At 53.5% G+C, this 18,045-nt stretch overlaps 5 protein-coding genes across 5 annotated transcripts; 3 read left to right on the top strand and 2 right to left on the bottom strand.

The window, feature by feature from the left end:
• Window positions 1–179: 179 nt before the first annotated feature.
• BZA05DRAFT_89187 (uncharacterized protein) lies at window positions 180–1,112 on the bottom strand. Its single transcript, XM_051488760.1, has one exon. The coding sequence runs from the start codon at window positions 905–907 to the stop codon at window positions 380–382; it is 528 nt and encodes a 175-aa protein (XP_051337946.1). The 5' UTR covers window positions 908–1,112; the 3' UTR covers window positions 180–379.
• A 2,368-nt stretch (window positions 1,113–3,480) lies between these two features.
• Window positions 3,481–4,304, top strand: BZA05DRAFT_402965 (uncharacterized protein). Its single transcript, XM_051484156.1, has one exon. The coding sequence runs from the start codon at window positions 3,532–3,534 to the stop codon at window positions 3,916–3,918; it is 387 nt and encodes a 128-aa protein (XP_051337945.1). The 5' UTR covers window positions 3,481–3,531; the 3' UTR covers window positions 3,919–4,304.
• Window positions 4,305–6,644: 2,340 nt separating this feature from the next.
• Window positions 6,645–7,307, top strand: BZA05DRAFT_89144 (uncharacterized protein). The gene has a single exon (XM_051488759.1). It carries the CDS (start codon window positions 6,742–6,744, stop codon window positions 7,084–7,086), a length of 345 nt encoding a protein of 114 aa, XP_051337944.1. The 5' UTR covers window positions 6,645–6,741; the 3' UTR covers window positions 7,087–7,307.
• Window positions 7,308–9,836: 2,529 nt separating this feature from the next.
• BZA05DRAFT_402959 (uncharacterized protein) lies at window positions 9,837–10,317 on the bottom strand. Its single transcript, XM_051484155.1, has one exon. It carries the CDS (start codon window positions 10,260–10,262, stop codon window positions 10,050–10,052), a length of 213 nt encoding a protein of 70 aa, XP_051337943.1. The 5' UTR covers window positions 10,263–10,317; the 3' UTR covers window positions 9,837–10,049.
• A 2,876-nt stretch (window positions 10,318–13,193) lies between these two features.
• On the top strand, window positions 13,194–16,751 carry BZA05DRAFT_339867 (fungal-specific transcription factor domain-containing protein; the record flags this gene model as incomplete). The annotated part of the gene is made up of 3 exons (XM_051480951.1): window positions 13,194–13,482; window positions 13,717–14,000; window positions 14,133–16,751. 3 exons carry the CDS (start codon window positions 13,194–13,196, stop codon window positions 16,749–16,751), a joined length of 3,192 nt encoding a protein of 1,063 aa, XP_051337942.1.
• Between the last annotated feature and the right edge of the window lie 1,294 nt (window positions 16,752–18,045).

The raw sequence follows: 18,045 nt of genomic DNA, 5'->3' as shown, positions 1-18,045 counted from the left end.
GACATGGACGGTGCAGATTTATTCCGACCTACAGGTATGTAGACGAACAACTAGGCATTTACTTAGGTACATATGTATCATGTCGAGGGTATATGTAGGTGCGTTTAATACAACGTACATAACCGTAGTAAGACCAGTCCGGTCCACATGCCTTCTTTTTTTTGCACGGACAATCAAATCTCCCTTCGATCTCGATGGGTCTAGGACTCTAGGTAGGTAGTTGGGCGGTTTGCGCTGGCATCACTCGCACTCGGTGTCGGTGCACCGGTGATCAACACCTCGAGCAATACGGTAGTCAAGTGATACGGAGATCATAGGTAGGATTGGGGCCATCTTCACGGTTCGGTTGTACATACATACAGTGATAGATCCACACGCATCATCCATCCATCCATCCACCCATCCATCCATCCATCCATCCACCCATCCATCCATCCATCCACAATCCAATGCTTTCGGACCAGTGATGTACCAACAGATATGATGATATGTCGTCGACAGCCAGCTGGAAGCAACGCTGACAGACTGAGCAGACAGCAGACAGCACAGAAGAATGCCTCCGTCGCAAACCAGTCCCGGCGACGTTATCAGTCACACCCATAGACACCCATAGACACCCACAGACGCGCACGCACACACACACATTCACCAGTAGCATCTTTGCTTTTTTGGCCTCGATCTGTTGCTTGTGACCATTCATCGCGGTCCCCTCCCTACATACAACCACTGCCTTGGTGACGAATCTCGCAATGAGGAGGAGGAGGGGATGCGGTTTATTGTCTATCTCTTCTTCTTCTCTTTCTTCTTCTTCCTGGTCCGTCTGCGCGGAATTCAGGTGGAATAGATACTCATTTTTTCTGCTTTTTGCCAACACATGCAGAGCGGTTGTATGTAGTAGGTAATCCATCACCCATGGGTCGTGGGTCTGAAGTAAGCAAGATCCGGCAGCCAAGCAAGCACCCTTTGTATGTACCTGGTGTTGGGTTGACTGGGTATGTAGGTCGTTGCCTATGTAGGTACTGATTCCAAGTTGACGGAACAGAACCCATCCGCCGCTGCTGGCGGTAAAAGCGAATCAGGATCAGGATCAGGAGGCCATACCTTGCCCGTTATTTCGGTACCAGGAGAAGCGAGACAGCCCCACTCCGTATTGTTTTTTCCCGCGAAAGTTTCCAGATGGAAACATATGGTGCATTCATTCTTATTCATGTACCTACCTGTATGTATATACGACGGTATTCTCACGCGTCAGCTGCGGCAGCCAAAGCAGGGAGGGAGCGAGGGAGGGAACGGCCGGTCGATGGATCCCTAACGGTGCATGGCCGATTCTGAATCGTCAAAACTACGGCACTATATGGGCTCATCCATCGGCTGGAGATATCAACATCGGGGGAGAGGGGTAAGGAGCGGTGGTTGTTCGGATGTGATAACGAACGGTTCATTTAAAGGCAGATACGCCGTCCGCAAAGCAAAGCAATGCTGCCCCTCAATCTCAGCGTTTTTTTTGGGACCGGGGACTGGGTGTCAGACCGACATGGATGTTGATATTAAAGTATGGTACATACTAAGGATGGATGCCCTCCCCCCTTCCCCCTGGGTGGACTGGCTATTGGAGAGCGCTGCCGCCCTTATATCCACAACAGTTACTCGGTCTCTCGGTTCAAGGTATGTAGGAAAATTCGATATCGAATGCGTGTACCTTCCCCGAGATCCTCCATGCCTCCTCGGAAGTGTTCACTTCGATAGAGCCAGAGTAAAAACCCGACGGTTCACACCGAATTCTTCATAGCTTGTCATTCACTCAGGAGTCACCAGCACAACCTCATTCCCGTCCCCACCACCGAAACTAACGCACGGGCGTTCCTGAATACGCCAGGTACGTTTCCTCCTGGCAGGCCGTACATCTCCATCTTTCTGGCAGGATGCATAGGTAAAGTATTCAGGTAGGTACGAATACATGGGTTGGTGGGGTAAGCGTGGGCTTGTTGTTGTGGTGGCTTGTAACTAACGACGGTACTAGTAGACCCCACTGTTTCCCAAACAACACCACCGCCGCCTCGTTGATGCCACTTTCCATCGAGTGGGGGAGAAGATCGAAGCTGTACCCCAGTCTCAGATCTCCCGGGTAAGTTGAAATTTTTTGCACGGTGCAGCTTGTGCTTGTCCCAACCCGAGTTGAGAGGTAGTTGGAATAGTTGGCGGGCTAGTAATGTGCTCTTGCTTTCTTTTGTGGATCGGATCCGACGGCAGAATACCGTCTGCATCTTTTAGTCGCACAAAAAGTATGTATGATACCACCCAGTTGATGCGTCCAGCGCCGGCCAGTCATCCAGCCAGTCAGTCAGCCATTGCCCACGGGGTTGGGCGGGCGGGAGGCACAGATAAACGACCCAATATTAGCTACCCATCACATCCCTTCGCCCCATATCTACCTACTTTGTATCTATAGTAGCAGTCGGTCGCCGTTGACTCGCTGACAAAAAGGCGGGTGACGGAGATGGATGATGATCGACAGGTTTCAATTGCCAGTCCAGTCAACAGCATCTCCGTTCGTCATCACCCGTTGACGTGAGGGTGTGGTGTCTCTCTGTGTGTGTATGTATGTTGAGATGAAACCATGCAAGCGGACTGGATCCCGAAGTCGCCGAACCGTGCTTTTTTTTTAATCCTTTCGCCCTTACCCAGAGTACTATTCTACTTTACACCATAGGCGCAGACACAGCCGATCTCGCGGGGACCATGCCGTGTGTAAATGTGTAACCTCTCCTGGGGAAATTGGTAGCGCGGGGTAAGGCGAAATGCAGGTGATGGGGGGGAGGAGGGCGAATGGAGTGTACAGCTTCAGGCAGGAAGATCCGGTGAGTTCGTTCGGGTATGTAGGTCCATAACAGCGAACAGCCACGAAACACTACGTAGAGTAGCAGCATCGGATGTCGCCTTCTTCAGGAGAAGTGACCCCCAATTAACTCATCGATGGCAGGCCACGGGGGTAGTACATACCCACATACCGTACTGTCGAGTCGAAGTGTCGTGGGGGTTGCATGCGTGGGGGGACGCCTGTCGTTGAAGAATCACTGTCAGCGGTGTGGGGGTTTTCGTAATTCGATGATGAGATTAGATAAGATGAACATGGCCCGTTACACGAAACGTCATACGAACTGCGACCTCGTGCACAGACCATCCACTAACTAACTGGAAATGCACCTCACGCGACTAAACAAACAGGCGACTGCAACCTTCCCCCCCCCCTCCCCAGCACAAAACATCACCAACGCACTCTGGAGTACACAGGTACTCTACACCATTGGCTTCTGCCTAAGCGCTGGCCCGTGCGCACGGTGCCCGGCCTCCCCTCCTAGATGTGTACTATGGTACATATAGGTACTTCGGACTCTCAATCTGGCAATCTTGACCCAGCTGTTATTGAAATCCGACGGGGTGGACATCTAGAGCTGGGATTCGAGCCAACGTATGTACCTACCTACCGTACGGTATTGCTCGACCGTCCATAAAGGGCTCATTGATCCCGAGATGGCCACCTTCGCGGCCCAATGCGAGACAAGCCAACAACCCACTCGGACGACGCGTTTTTTTTCTTTCTTGCTTTCTTTCTTTCTTCCGGTCTCTCCGAGACGTCGTCAATTCGGCGTGGCTTTTCTCCTCCTCGGAAGTGCAGATTTCGGAGGATATCTTTTATTGGGTGAGCTTGATGAGCTTTTCCAAATTCAACCGGCGAATGGAAGTGCTGATGCTGATGCCGATTTTCGGGGATACCTTGTGTTGGGTGGGTTTGATGAGCCTTCCAAGTGGGCGAATAGAAATGGTGCTGATGCCGATGGCTATGGTCTCTTTACTATTCTACTCTACCGGAGTATGTATATGGTTTGTGCGGAATACATAGCTATGTACCGTACATAGATGGTCGGGCCAGGTACTCCACCGTACCTCGCAACATGGTTCAGCTTCCCAGACACCACTTTCCCGGCGACCTAAATGTGGTTCTGCTATCTCCGATCCACCTGGAACCTGTGGGCTTTCTCCGCGGCAGTCCCCCCGGGCTCTACCCCCCAGTTCCTACAAGGCTGAGCCACATTAGGTTCCTGGTAACGAGCTCCTGCCATACCCAGACCCACCCAGACCCACCCCAAGGATTTCCCGGTATGTAGGCCATCCATCTGAAGCTCCTATGATAGGGTATGGCAAGGGCACTGCTCCAGTGGTGGTGGTGGTGGTGGTGGTGGTGGGGAACCATATAGACGCCTCGCGAAAGGGCGCACCGGTGGGAGGGGTGGGGACATCAAGTTGTGAGGAAGCCCGTCGCCCTTCAGACGCACGGCAGGGGAGGGGGAAGGGTGATCCTCTTGGCTACCTAGGACGTAAAGGTACCCACATAACATATGCCTTTGAGACTTACTACTACCTATATACCTAGGTAGTATTCCACATTTATACATGGCGGAGCCGTGGTCTGTAGAATACCTAGGCCGTGAACACCTCGATCGAACAACATGTGCTCCAATAGAGCCGAGTACCTACTCTACATACAGACTCTAGCCGTGTCGCCGAACGCAGGTTAGGGTTAATCCCTCCGAGACAGACCACTGACACCAGCACAAAAAACCAAAAAAAACACCTGTGCGGCTGGCCTGGCCCGGCCGGACTAATTATCCTCCTAGGTACTCTAGTGATCTGCCTATGCTTGGAAGTTGGCATGCACTCCTTTTCTTGGGATCTGTGAATTTTTGGAGCTTTTCCTCGGAGTTCTACAGCGATGGGTTTAGGTCGAGTACACAGAGTAACTATCGAGTATCTATCGACCCAATTATAATCGCTAGTTATCGGCTAGGGGGTTTCCGAAGAATCTCGTCCTGTTAATAGGTGTGTTCGACGAATCGTGCCGGTCCGAACCCCTGATGCTATATTACCTGTTACTCTGGGTAGAGTAGAGTGAGTACTCTACGGTATCTAGATGTGTATGTACTCACTCTGCGTCAATGGTTCCAGGTGTGACGACTATACGGTACCTATTTGCACGCTTTGTTCGCGGACGGCACGTACTCTACTCTATGTATGTACTCTACATGTGTACGAGTAAAAAGCCTCGACCTTGGAGTATCGGTATCATGTGTATGTACGGTACGTACGGGCTTATCTGCCTGCCATCTCCCAGTTGACATGCAGAAATCCTACCTTTGTATGTACATAGAGTATGGCACTTCTCGACCAGTGATATATGTACCTATGATATGTAGCATCTGCAGTCTAGTCCGGGCTCAACAAGACCGGCGTAAACAAGGTAGTGTACATATGCATGATATGTAAGTTCGTCGACGTCGACGGTCCCCTGCATATATATGCAGAGTGCATACTCTCATCCCTCTATGTATGCAATCCCTTTAGCCAGCGGGGTAGTGAACCGAAGTGATGATAGGCAGGCACTTGTAGTACTAGAGTATAGTAGAGTAGGCCTTACTCGCATAGCAGCCGAGCACCACCACCTCCAAGCTCCACGAGCCTGTGCAGCCCCGGGCTGGCGTTTAATCCGCCGGGCTCCACTCAACCGCGTGGTTGGGGGGTGGGCCGAACCAACCCCCCACCCCTGTGTAGCACGAACGTCACTCCCTCCACTCCAGGCTCCACACTGTGGTTCCTATGTAAGACTTTCCTTCCTTTGCCTACTCGGACGCGCGACAAGCTCCTGCATCGCGCATGCGATGGGTATGTATTGTACCTGTGGTAGCTAGTCGCGAGTTGATGGGGTGGGGAGGGGGGAGGGGGCAACGGGAGGGCAACGGGCGGGTAGGTGGATACATAGGTGGGTACGTGCGTGCTTTCTCCTCCTCCTGGTGGGGTTTCCGCGGGCTGGCTGAACGGACAGCGCTGCACGGTCCACGATCCATGGCCTATGGGCACCTGGGTACTATGATACTTGGGTACTTGGATGCTTTGGTAGCTTGCTTGGATGCGCGAATTCTGAGGAGTTGGCAGAGAGCTTTTCGTCGCTGCCGCATAGGTACTGGAGCAAACCTAGGTAGATACCATCATACGGTATGTACTCGGCAGAAGGCTGAGAGTCTGTAGAAAAGAACGGCTGTCCATCCGTCCATTGTGTGTATGGTGTATGTAACCAAGTAGTAAGTAAGAAGCGTGTATCAAGGTATGCACGAATCACACACCCTCGGAGAAGGCCTACAGGCTACCTACGAAGAAGCAAGTTACAGCCCAATCTCTGGTGCGGACTCCTCCGTGCGGCTACCTACCTAGCCAACATCTCATTCGCCATGTTTCACATGTCGCTTTGCTTTCATCTCAAGCGTCTTTTTCCCCGCATTCGTGGAAAAAAAATTCTGCTGCTGCTACTGTTGTGCGATGTGACGCCCCATCCCAGACTCCCCCTCCCCCCCAATGGTGAAAGGCCGGCCGCAGCGACGAGGATGCAGCATACCGTACGGTACACAGGGTAAGAATTATGTATTGTACTTGGGCACATATGATAGAAATTTCAACCGTTCATGCACGTGTTGCGTGTGCTCTGCGTGCGGATTGTGGTGGCAGCTCTTGGTGCTGCACTCCTGTAGAATATGTGCGCTCTGCAGGCAGGTAGAATCTCGTGGCCGTGGCTCTGTCGACGACGAGCTCGTCATCGTCATCTCTGTTTGTTTTTGTTTTCTGAAAGTTATGTAGAGTAGGTAGGTATTGCTTGTTGCCATAGACTGCGTGCGTGCAGTCGTGGTCACGGTCATGGCGCATACATATCGGCCTGCAATGCGATCTCAAACATCGAGTCATCAAATGTGGACAACCTGCTTCTTTTTCTCCTGCCTGCCCCGAACAGCAACACAGCAACAGCACGTGGGGAGTCGGGGATTGGGACAGGTTGTCGTTGACGTCGGGTTGCACTTTTGCTGTAGAAAAAGGAAGAAAGAAACGCAGTGGCTCACTGGCTGTGGGTCAGGCCTGTTTCTTTTCTTCCTTCCAGCCAGCCTTGCTGTCACTTCTGTCGTCCTTTCCTTTCCTTTTTGTCTCCTCCTTCTTTATCTTCTTTCTTCTTTCTTCCGCTCCTTCCTTCTCCCCTTGAGTCGTTGAGTCCTTGAACCTTCCGAACTGGAATTCCAGTCTGGAACACGGAGCAAGAACCAAACAGGAATAACCTTCGCAACAGCAACCGGTGCGACGGCGGTGCGGCTCGCAGAGAACCGGTATGTACTCCACATCCCCCGCGGTACCTATGAATTCCAGGGCGATGTTCGAAATCCATCACATACCCACTACCGTAGGTATGGTCGTAGACTCGTAGTACGGACGCACTCTGCATAACTTTTTACATATCGGTATGTACAATACACCAACACCCGTGAATGGATGGATGGATGGTGTGCTCGGGAGTCAAAATGACGGCCGGTGGGCGAGTGTGCGAGCGAGCGTGCGAAGCGGAACGAAACTGGCCGCGGTTCTTTTGAAGGAGTCAGCTTTGAGGAGTCGTTGGGGCTGTCGTTAACTGTCGTTGGATCTTGGAACTTGGCTTCCGATGGAATCTTCCATGCATCCAGCCAGCCAGTCGGCCAGTCGGCCAGTCGAGTGTGCGGGCAGCGGGCCCGGTCCGCTGCCCACTGCCCGCTGCCTGGCTGCTTGGAATTTCTGCTGGTGGGGGGAGCTAGCCTCTGGGTATGTATGCAGCTGGAGTAAGGTATGTAGTTGGAGTAAGGTCACGGTATGTAGTATCACAGAGTAACGTACTCATAGGACTATCTATATAGTAGTCAGGTAGTATAGGCACCACGGGGATGCCAGAAAAGTTACTTACAAATCGTGCGCTACGAGCGAGTGGGACATCGATTCTGCCAGTGGCCAGTGGCCACACGGAAAAGGAAATGACCCCGGGAGTAGGTATGTGTGTATGTATGTGTGTGCGTTCGACAAACGTTTCTGTGAGGAGAAGCAGCATGAGCAAGATTCCGTGGATGGGTTCGGTAGAGGAGTTGCAACTTGCAACTTGCAACTTGCAACCTGCCAACCTGTCAACCTGCCAACCTGCCAACCTGCCAACCTGCCAACCTGCTAGAAGCAAAAAAGAAAAGAGAAAAGAGTGTCAAACGGAGTGTGTTACATACCAGCAAGATGTGTACTCTACTAATGCTCCTACCCCACGGGTTCAGCCTTTAGGTGTGGGGTAGGTACTTAGGTATCGAAGGGCGGACATCACGGCTGGCACTCTGTGGAGAATACGGTAATTGGAGGGATCGAACGATGGATCGTGGTATGCGCTGCAGAAAACTAGGATGCAATTGGATTCTGCATGTTTCTTGCTACATCAGTTGCCAAGTTGTCATTGTTTTTTTGAGGTGACTAATTGCCGCTGGGAGCTGGAGCTGGAGCTGTAGAGTACTGTATGTACCATACAATACCTACGCTAACCACCCTACTGCGGTCCGCGGTACATACTCTGGAGCACAGTGGAGCAGCAGTTACATACGGAACAGACACCCCGTGGCCTGGCTATAGGTGAGTAGAGTAGAGTACCGTAGCTCTGGCCTACCTACTTGCGGCTGCAGCACGCCCGCGGCCGGCCCTAGGCGATGCCATGCGCGCACGGAGCCGCCAATAGCCATTATTGCTTGTGCGGGCGCCAAGTCCGGAGACCTCTCGTTCGCCGTTGTCGGGCTGGGCCGCTGGGCTTCGTTTTCCCCTACATGCCCATCCATGGGTCCAATCGTGGTCCCTGTGCGGTCCCTGTGCGGTCCTGTGCGGGGTTGTTGCCATTGAATTGATCGACGGCACAGTCGTAGTACAATAGGTACACTACGCTACATACAACGGCGAACTGGCTACTGGCTACGCTTTTGCGGGGTTCATTTCACAGCAGCAGCAGCGGCAAGGTCCTGGTTGCTAGATACATATGTGCTGTTGCGATCGGCCTCGTCTCGTCTCGTCTCGTCGGGTAAGGCTGCCCTGCTCGCGTCCCATTCGAGGCGGGGCAATGAGGCGGTATGTATGAGAGAGAGCGGATGATAGTCGCCGTTCTGCTGCCTATACCTAGAGTAGTAGTCAGCACCCCAGCTATGTACCCAGAGTAGCCGGCGAATCCGTATCTGCGCCTCACAGTGACATGTCAGTAGCGAGTGATGGCCGCTTACTCGAGTCATGTATGTATGATACATACTATTCGCGCAAGAGCGAGCACTCTTTCCCCTCGAATGATCGAATCAACTCTTTGGCTGCTGGCAATTACCCTGCCGGCGGCGAGGCATCCATTAGGGTTTGCTGTGCCATCCAAGCATGCTACATACATACGGTACTCTATTAGTTACCAAGCTGCAGCCTGCACTTTTCTTCCCCACAGCAACTGCATGCCAGTCGCAGTTCCATCCTTCGTCATCTCGTGAGTTGTGCAGTGCAGCAGCAGCAGCCTGCAACCTGAAAGAATTTTTTCTCCTGTCAGCGCTGCGCAATTGGCTGGAGCAGATCGAAAGAGAGAAAAAAACGGGTGCTGGTGCGATCTAGGCGTGTCAGCCAGCCAGCCAGCCAGCCAGCCGGACAGCACCTGGCACCTGGCACCATTTTTTGCTTCTGTGGGGCCCGCGAATGAGGGGCGCCAGTAGTTACGTGTGTGTGGTGTGTCTGCAGGCGATCAGCGAAATTTCATATTGCGGAGAGTCGAGACGTCAGGGGATCTACTATCATACCATAGAGTACCTAGAGTAGAGTAGGTAGAGTACTCTACTCCACCACCAGGGATAGAGTGCGCGCGCGGTACCTCCGCCGTTAAACTCTGCAGATGGGATCATAGTAGAGTGCTTCGAGTTTTTGTGGGGATATTACGGTACTTGGGTGCGTACATACACACATACATACGGTACATACGGTGCTTACGGTGCTTATGGTGCTTACGTTTGTATGATACCTATGTTCTTCTTCTCCTTCTCCTTCTTCTTCTTCTTCTTCTTCTTCTCCGCAGTTTGAATTCTCCGCTCTGCGAGATGGGCTGGGCTAGATCTTTGCTGCTTCACCTAGGTGCCTCCTACTCTATGTGACTATATAGTGGTACATGCCTACCGGTAGTGACGCTGTGAGATCCTCCGGCCTCGAGATCTTGGCTCCGCCGCGATGTGGGGAGCGAGCGGGGCGAGTGGCCGCTCGTATGAGGTTACTGCAGTTAGGTACTGTAGTTGCGTTTCTGATCCTCGACTCTCGAGCTCGCTGTTCGAGAAGAAGAAGAAGAAACAGCAGCACAGCGCTGGTACCAGTATCCACGACCGCTTCATTTTTTCTTTCTTCAATCGGTGACGATTTCGTAAAGAAAGAAAGAAAGAAAGAAAAAAGGGCTGCTGTTGCTGTTGCTGTCCTCGCGATTTCCCCACCAGTCCAATCCCGCCGTTGTATATAGCATGACCACCAGTTACATACAGTGCATACAACTGTACATATCACAAACGCAGCAACTGAACGAGCCCCATCCTCTGCCTGCCTGCCTTCCATTCCCTCCAGGCTCCGTCTCGAGCCTTATCCGCCCGCCCACTCCCACTCCCACGCCCATCGTCGTCGTCGTCGTTGTTCAAGTTCCACTTGCACCGTCGTGGACATGTGCCCGGGCATTGGCGGGTGGGTGGGGGGGAGTGCCATGCCCGTCCAGTCCATGCCCGTCCAGTCCATCCCTCTCACGCCTACCTACTAGCAGCCAGCAGCCAGCAGCCAGCAGCCAGCAGCAGCATACCCCCCTACTCATGTGAGTGTGTGTGTGTATTTTGCCCTCGGGGAGAAGAGTTCGTGGACTGGACAGACGGACGGACGTCGCATTACGATTGCGTAATAACTTTGTCGCTTCCACAGCCCCCCTCCCCTTCCCTTCCGCCCCAAGCTCAAATCAGCGTTAACTACCATCCAGACTCCCAGACTCTAGAGTCACGCTCTCACTTTGGGTTTGTGTCACTATGTAGGAGTACAGGTAACTACGCCTGCACTACTCTAGTTGGCTACATACTGTACTGTAAACCAGCAGCCAGACAGCAGCAGGACAATTGCGAGTACATAAAGTCGGTCCTGGCGGGATGGGTATGGTACATACCTGGCAAGGAGGTTTGTAGGTAAGTGAGAAGTCAAACGAACGAACGAAAGGCGGAGGATGGGGCTTGGGGCTGGAGAAATATGCATCGTACTCTGGAGTCTGGAGTAGTTGGAGTAGGCTCCATGTGATCTATCCGCAGTGAGATGGCTACTCTACTACCGGTACTCTGGGGATGCGCATAGGCATCTCGATTCTCCGCCGAGACTATCGTCATTCGTATGTATTTGAAGGTTTCTCGGCCACAGCCACAGCGACTGCAACTGATACTTACCGAGTCGTTCGTGGATAGATACATACAGTCTATAGCCTCGTAGCGCACCTATGGACTCTCGGTAACCACTCTAACGACCTCGTCTCTGTTGCAAGGTCTTTTTCCGATCAGCACCACCGAACCATCCCCAAAAGCACCCATGGCCAATAATCGACTCGGTCTCTCGCTCTCTACCGAAGAAGGAGAAAAAGACTACCACCACCACCACCAACTCCACCACCACCAACACCTCCTCCACCACCACTACCACCACAACAAAACCTCCACCACCACCCTCCTTCCTCTATCCACGCCCCACCACTACACTACACAACCCACCTCGCAGGAAAAGGGTCCACTATCAAGTAGAGTACTTTGCCTCGTACTCCAGTGTGCTGCCACTGCCTAGTTTATCTCTTAAGAGCGCTCGCGAAAACGTGCCAGTCAGGGAAGGCAAGACGTCGACAAGACAACCGGGACCCCTCCTCTCACCAGCCTTCAGTCAGCATCCATCCATTCTTCGCCGATTCGAATAGCCCCCCGGCTCTTCTCCAGGAACCAACCCACCACCACCGCATCTCCTCCACCTCCACGTCCTCTTCCTCACCCACCTCCTGCTCATCCACCACCACCTCCTCCTCCTCCTCCTCTCCCCCTCCTCCCCCTCTCCTCATTCTACGTATACATCCCCGTAGCTTGCGCCGCTCACTGTCATCTACAATCCCCACCCCCTCCCCCGTCCAAACCTCGCCGATTTCGTTCGCCGCCGGCCGGAAAACGTTTCCTCTCATTGCTGCTGCTGCTTCGAACCTGCTGCTGAGTGTTTGCAAATAAGCGATCCTTGCATACCCACACACACACGCACACACCCATACATACATCCACCCACCCACCCACACTCACCCCCCCTCCCATCACGCACATCCATCCACAATAGCTGTTTCGTCCTTGCGCCCAGTCCGAGTCCAAGTCCAAGTCCCAGTCCCAGTCGCAATCGCAATCAACCCAGCTGTTTTGTTTCTACCCATTCCGTTTCCGTTCCATATTTTTTTATCCCCATCTGCGCTGTGTCAAGATCCCCCACCCCCCCCACTCCCACCCTTCACCACCCGCCCTTCGCGTCGTCCTCCTCCACCGTCGCCCGTCGCCCCGCCACCGCCGCTGTCGCCTCGGGTCGATTGAACCATTCTTCACAAGCCAGCCTGCGCCGGAAAAAAAACCAGATCGCGGAGGAGACACCTCCGAGTGCCGACCCCCGGTACCTGGTTTCTTCACGTCGTTTCGCTTCGGGCGGTTGCTCTTCCCTTTTCCGTCCAACCGGAATACATACTGCGAGAACTAGTCGCACCGCCGGAATAGATACCTCGTCATTTCACGTACGGTAAGAGTGTGTGCGTGTGTGTACGTGTGTGAGTGTGTGTGAGCGAGTGCGAAGTGGTGGGAAGGGAACGAAGCAGACGATAAAGAAGGAAGGAAGAGCTGTACGTCGAAAGAGAAAGAAAGAAAGGAAAGAAAGAAAGGAAAGAAAGAAGGAAAGCAAGAAAGAAAGCAAGCTCTCCGGACTGCTCTTAGCGAGGCGCACGTGTTGTGGCCGGCTGAGGAAGTAAGGAGTAAAGGCTTGAGGTTCACATGCATATCGGATTGGACGTCAATGGGTCTCAAATTGCGGCGGGCACTGTGAGCGGAGTTTCGGGAATGCAAGCACCAAGATCGGCTGGCGGCCTTCACGCTGACCAGCAGCAACAGCAGCAGCAGCAGCAGCAACAGCAGCAGCAACAGCAGCAGCAACAGCAATTGTTACCACATCAGCACTCCCAGTCGCCGGAGGACCAGCGAATGCAGCAGCAGCTACAAGCACAGGCGCAGAACCTCGGCGAGCAGATGGCATCCCACCACGATTCGGCAAACCACTCGGCCGAGAGCACGGAAAGCTATCAGGATGACATGGAGGAGGCCCCGCGGGGACGGGAACGGAGTCGTGACGGGCCCGGCGGGGATATGATGGAGGGGAGCGAGACCTCCGGGAGTGGGCAGATCGGTGCGGAAACTCCGACCACGCGGAAGAGACGGAGGAGTCGGAAAGGCCTGGACAAGAAGTTCGAGTGTCCCTATCCCGGCTGCGGGAAGTCGTACTCGCGCGCTGAGCACCTGTACCGACATCAATTGAACCGTAAGACATCCTTCATCATGTGATCCGACCGAAGGCTTGGGAGGCGGGGGGTGTAACATGGATGATATGGGGGGTTGTGGGGTTAGGTGGTGGTGGGGAGTGGGCACTTGGAAGTGGGCACTGGGGACTGGGCAACTGCGCGGTGGCGGCGGGCTGGGAGGTCGCCGGTCTTTGACTTAGGGGGATGGTCGGAATACTCAAGGAGCAATGGAACAGCTAACTCCTCCGGTCTAGATCAGCCCAAGCAGATTTATTTCTGCGATTTCCCCCAGTGCAAGCGATCGTTCGTTCGGCAAGACCTATGCACGCGGCATCGAGAGCGACATACAAATCGAGGCTCGCATCTGCAACGCAAGGACAACCTGGAGCGGACAAGCCTACATATCAAAAGCATGAACGACCCGAAGAGTACCTTGCCCAGCAAGTATTCGCTGTCACCCGAATCGCCGACGGCGCCGATGCTGATTAAAAGAGAGGCTCAGAGCCCATCGCAGCCGCCTCATCCTGGCGGGGGAATGGTCCCCAGACGGAAGAATTCGGCGCCGGTGGGAACCATGATGGGTGGGATAGTGTCCCTGGAAGGGGAAGACCGTGCCAAGTACCGCAGGATAACGGCAGATTCCGCGCCCTCCCAGCGACGGGCGAGTGAGGCCAGCGTTCAACACATGTTTAGCGACAAAAACTCGGTGAGTGCATCGGTCGACAATAGCGGTCCTGAGGTGATGTTCAGCGCGCGACGCAGTCCGCGCGTCCAGCCACCGGGTCTGAACGTGGTTTCGAACAAGCCCGGGCTCAGCCGCCCAACCCTCCAGGCCGTCACCACTCCTACGACGAACATGCACGGACTGTCCCTCCAGTCGCCGTATACAGCGTCACCAGCACCCTCCTCGGCGACGTCGTTCAGCTCCAGCTTGGGCAACAACGCTCCGGCTCCGGCTCAGCCGGCATCGGCGCCAGCTCAGAGTTCGGGCGCCCAATTCGCGAACCAGCCGGGATACCAGCCATTCGCACTCCCGCAACCGGCATATCCAAGCCTCAGTCACCCGGCTACGACCGTTTCGGGACACAGCTACATCCCCCCCGGAGCCACAACGATCTCGATGGAGCAGTCGATCGCAGCCGCGACGACCCAGTCGATGGATCCGTTGGATCCCATGTCTCTGCAGTACACCATCCCCGTGTTTGGCGAATCCGGCTACAGCCGATCGCCGCAATGGGGACATGTCGCTGGAATGGCCGGAGATTGGCTGGACATGCTGATGGGCGCTGATCCCGGCGGCAATCAGATGGCCATGGGCAACCCCTACAACCTGGACATCCAAGGCATTCCCCAGGACATCTATGGTGTGCAGGACTATCAACACACTTTCTTCAGTACGTCTCTCAACACGCATCCGATGAACATAAATACCATCGCACCACCGAGCCCGCCGCAGGAATCGCTTCTTTCCGACAACAAGCGGCAGCAGGTGCTGTACATGGTGGATGGATTCGCAGACGTCCAATCCAACTTCCCCGAAGGGATCCTGTCGGGATCGTCGGCCGAGGACGAGAGACACCCCCTCAGCCTCTCCATGATGCAAACGTACATCTCGCTCTATTGGGCACACTTTCATCCCCAGCTTCCGATACTGCATCGTCCAACATTCTCGACCGAAAAGACGCCGGATGTGTTGCTCCTGTGCGTCATCATCATCGGGGCTGCTTGCATAGACATCAAGCACGAGCCGGATATGGCGCTCGTGGCGATGGATATGGCCAACCTGGTGTCCCGCAACATGCGCTGGACAATATTCGGCGAGGAGGATTTCCGGCCCCCAGCTAAACTTTGGGTATTTCAGGCGTTGCTTCTTCTCGAGACGTTCGAGAAGATGTATGCTGACAGGAGGCTTCACGAACGAGCGCACATCCACCACGCGACAACGTTGACACTGATGAGGCGTGGTTCCTCGCTTACCGGGCGCTCCGGCGCATTCGATTCGCCGCAGAGTGGCCGAGACGCAAAATCCGGCAGCGATGGAAGCAGCATCACCTTCAGTGGACAACCGGGAGGCGGGACGGGGAACAGTAGCGACGAGGCTTGGAATCGGTGGATCATGCAGGAGGCGACGAAACGCGTGGCGTTTGCGGCGTTTGTGATTGATGCCACCCATGCCACCATGTTCGGTCACTCGGCGGTCATGGTTGCACACGAGATGAGACTCCAGCTGCCGTGCGATGAAACGCTGTGGGCCGCGAACAACGCTTCGGAGGTCTTCAGCATTCAACAGTCGCTGCTGCAGAACAACGTCCACACCCCCACTTTCCTGGAAGGTCTGCGCAAAACGTTGCGTGGGGAGCATGTCTCGACAAATGCATTCGGCCGTACGATTCTCATGTCCGGCTTGTTGAGCGTTGGATGGCACCTCAATCAGCGAGATGTGCAGATATCTTCGCTAGGTGTGGTACAGCAACTCGGCGGCAAGGAGAGATGGCGTGCTACCCTAACACAGTCGTTCGACCATTGGAAGAAGGATTTTGACACCTCGTTGGACAAACTCCGGCACCAGAACATTGGCGGTGTCTACTATGCGACCGGGGATATCGAGCACGAGAACATCTTTGAGAGCCGCATCGTGCTGCATCACCTCGCCCACATGTCCATGCACGTCGACATCGTCGACCTTCAAATCTACGCGGGAGCCCGCCGACTCCTTGGCCGATCGATTACCCGCCATGATGCCGAAAACACGCGGAAAAAGGTCAAGCAATGGGCGCCGACGGCTCAAGCACGAGATGCCGCTTTCTACGCGCTTCAGTTCCTCAGCAAGGTGTTGCTGCCGGAAGAACGGGCGGATATGCAGTACGACGACAACGACGACCAGCCGCCAACGCCGAACTCGCGAACCATGAGCGTTGCCGGTAGCACCACCGGGGTGCCAGTGTACTCTGCGCGCGACGACCATCTCCTCAACCGGCCGTGGGTTCTGTATGTTGCCTGTCTGGTCGTCTGGTCGTACGGGTATGCTCTCGAAGGGTCGCTCGAACAACCGGTTCGCATGCCGGCCAATCAGCAAGAGGCCTTCGCCTCCATGCGGACTTTCCTGAAGGCGGCGGGGCTCCTGAAGTCGCCGACGGAGCTCGGCGGTATGCTGAATAAGAACGCGTGCTTAGGCTTGCTAGTGACGCTACAGGAGATGTTTGTGCAGTGTCGGTGGGAACTGCTGATCGAGGCAGCGCGGCTGCTCAAGAACTGCATCAACATCACCACGGGAGACATATCGAACTAGGAAGGAAGGAAGCCATCATCATCATCATCATCATCATCATCATCATCATCATCATCATCATCATCATCATCTCCTCCTGCAACTTTTTGTTTTGTTTTGTTTTCTGTTTCCGCGTTTTTTCCTGTCTGTCTTTTTGTTTTCTTTTCTACATCGAGGATACCTATTTACTTGTGTACTTACTTACTTACCCATCGGCAAGTATATTTTGTTTTGTTTTTCCTTCTTCTTCTTCTTCTTCTTCTTCTTCTTCTTCTTATTTCCATTTCTTCCTTTTGTTCTTTAGCATGCATGTGGTGGGGGTTTAACGGTTCATTTGTCTCTTGTCTCTTGTCCTTGTCTTGTCTTGTCTTGTTCTGCATCTGAGAAACACATACCTACCTAGTCGTGAGTCGTGCCGGGCGGTGGACAGTTAAGTTAAGCTAAGTTAAGTGGGGGGAATCGGGTGATAGTCGGGTCGGAGGTCTTTGTTTTATTGTTTTATTTATTTCGTGATGTGATGTGGGTGGGTGGGTGGGTGGTTCCTTTGCTTGATTGGTTGATTGAACTGGTGTTTTATAGCATGGTATGGTGGGTGGATGGGCGGGCAGGCGGGTAGGCGGGCGAGAGAGTGTGAATGTGAAGTGTGAGGGTGAAGTGTGAGAGTTGATGAGATGAGCATCTTGTTGTTTTATATATATCGTATCATATACCTTTCGTTTTGTTTTCGGGGATGGGATGGCTTTCTGTTTGTCCGCTTGTAACTATCCTGCTGCGAGGTCGTGGAAAGGAAATATGAATTCCCATATGTGTTTTTCTTTCTCTTTTTGCTTCGGTTTCTGAATGGAGGGGAGGGGGGAGGTGCGATGGAAAACTTATGTATATCTTATGTACCAGGTACCTAACCTTGATCGCACTGAAAGTATATGCATATGTATGGGCATGTTGTATGGGCATGTTGTATGGGGCATGTTGTAAGGTGTAAGGTGAAGTGATAACTAGACTTTGGATCTGGTGCGTTTTTTGGTTTTTGGTTTTTGGTTTTTTTTTGAAGGAGGGACTCGCGAGGCCTGAGGAGGAGAGAGAGGGAAAGGGAGACGGAGATGGGGGAGGGAGGAATGATACCCAGATTATTTACACTAAGTACGATGGAATGCCTGCAGAACTCAACCCCCAGAGTGCTCTTTCATGATGGAAAGGGGTTTTTTTGTTTAATCGTCATTGCATTCGGCCTTATTCGATCATGGCAAATACATATCGTGTTCTACGCCAATGTCTCCGACCGCTGGCTACCAGCTCGACGTCTCACTACTCTCCC

This window comes from Tricharina praecox, assembly GCF_024521635.1.
Source record: "Tricharina praecox strain CBS 144465 chromosome Unknown BZA05scaffold_18, whole genome shotgun sequence".
Lineage (NCBI taxonomy): Eukaryota > Fungi > Ascomycota > Pezizomycetes > Pezizales > Pyronemataceae > Tricharina > Tricharina praecox.
The sequence above is the reverse complement of the archived record's forward strand: the minus strand, read 5'-3'. Positions and strand labels throughout refer to the sequence as shown.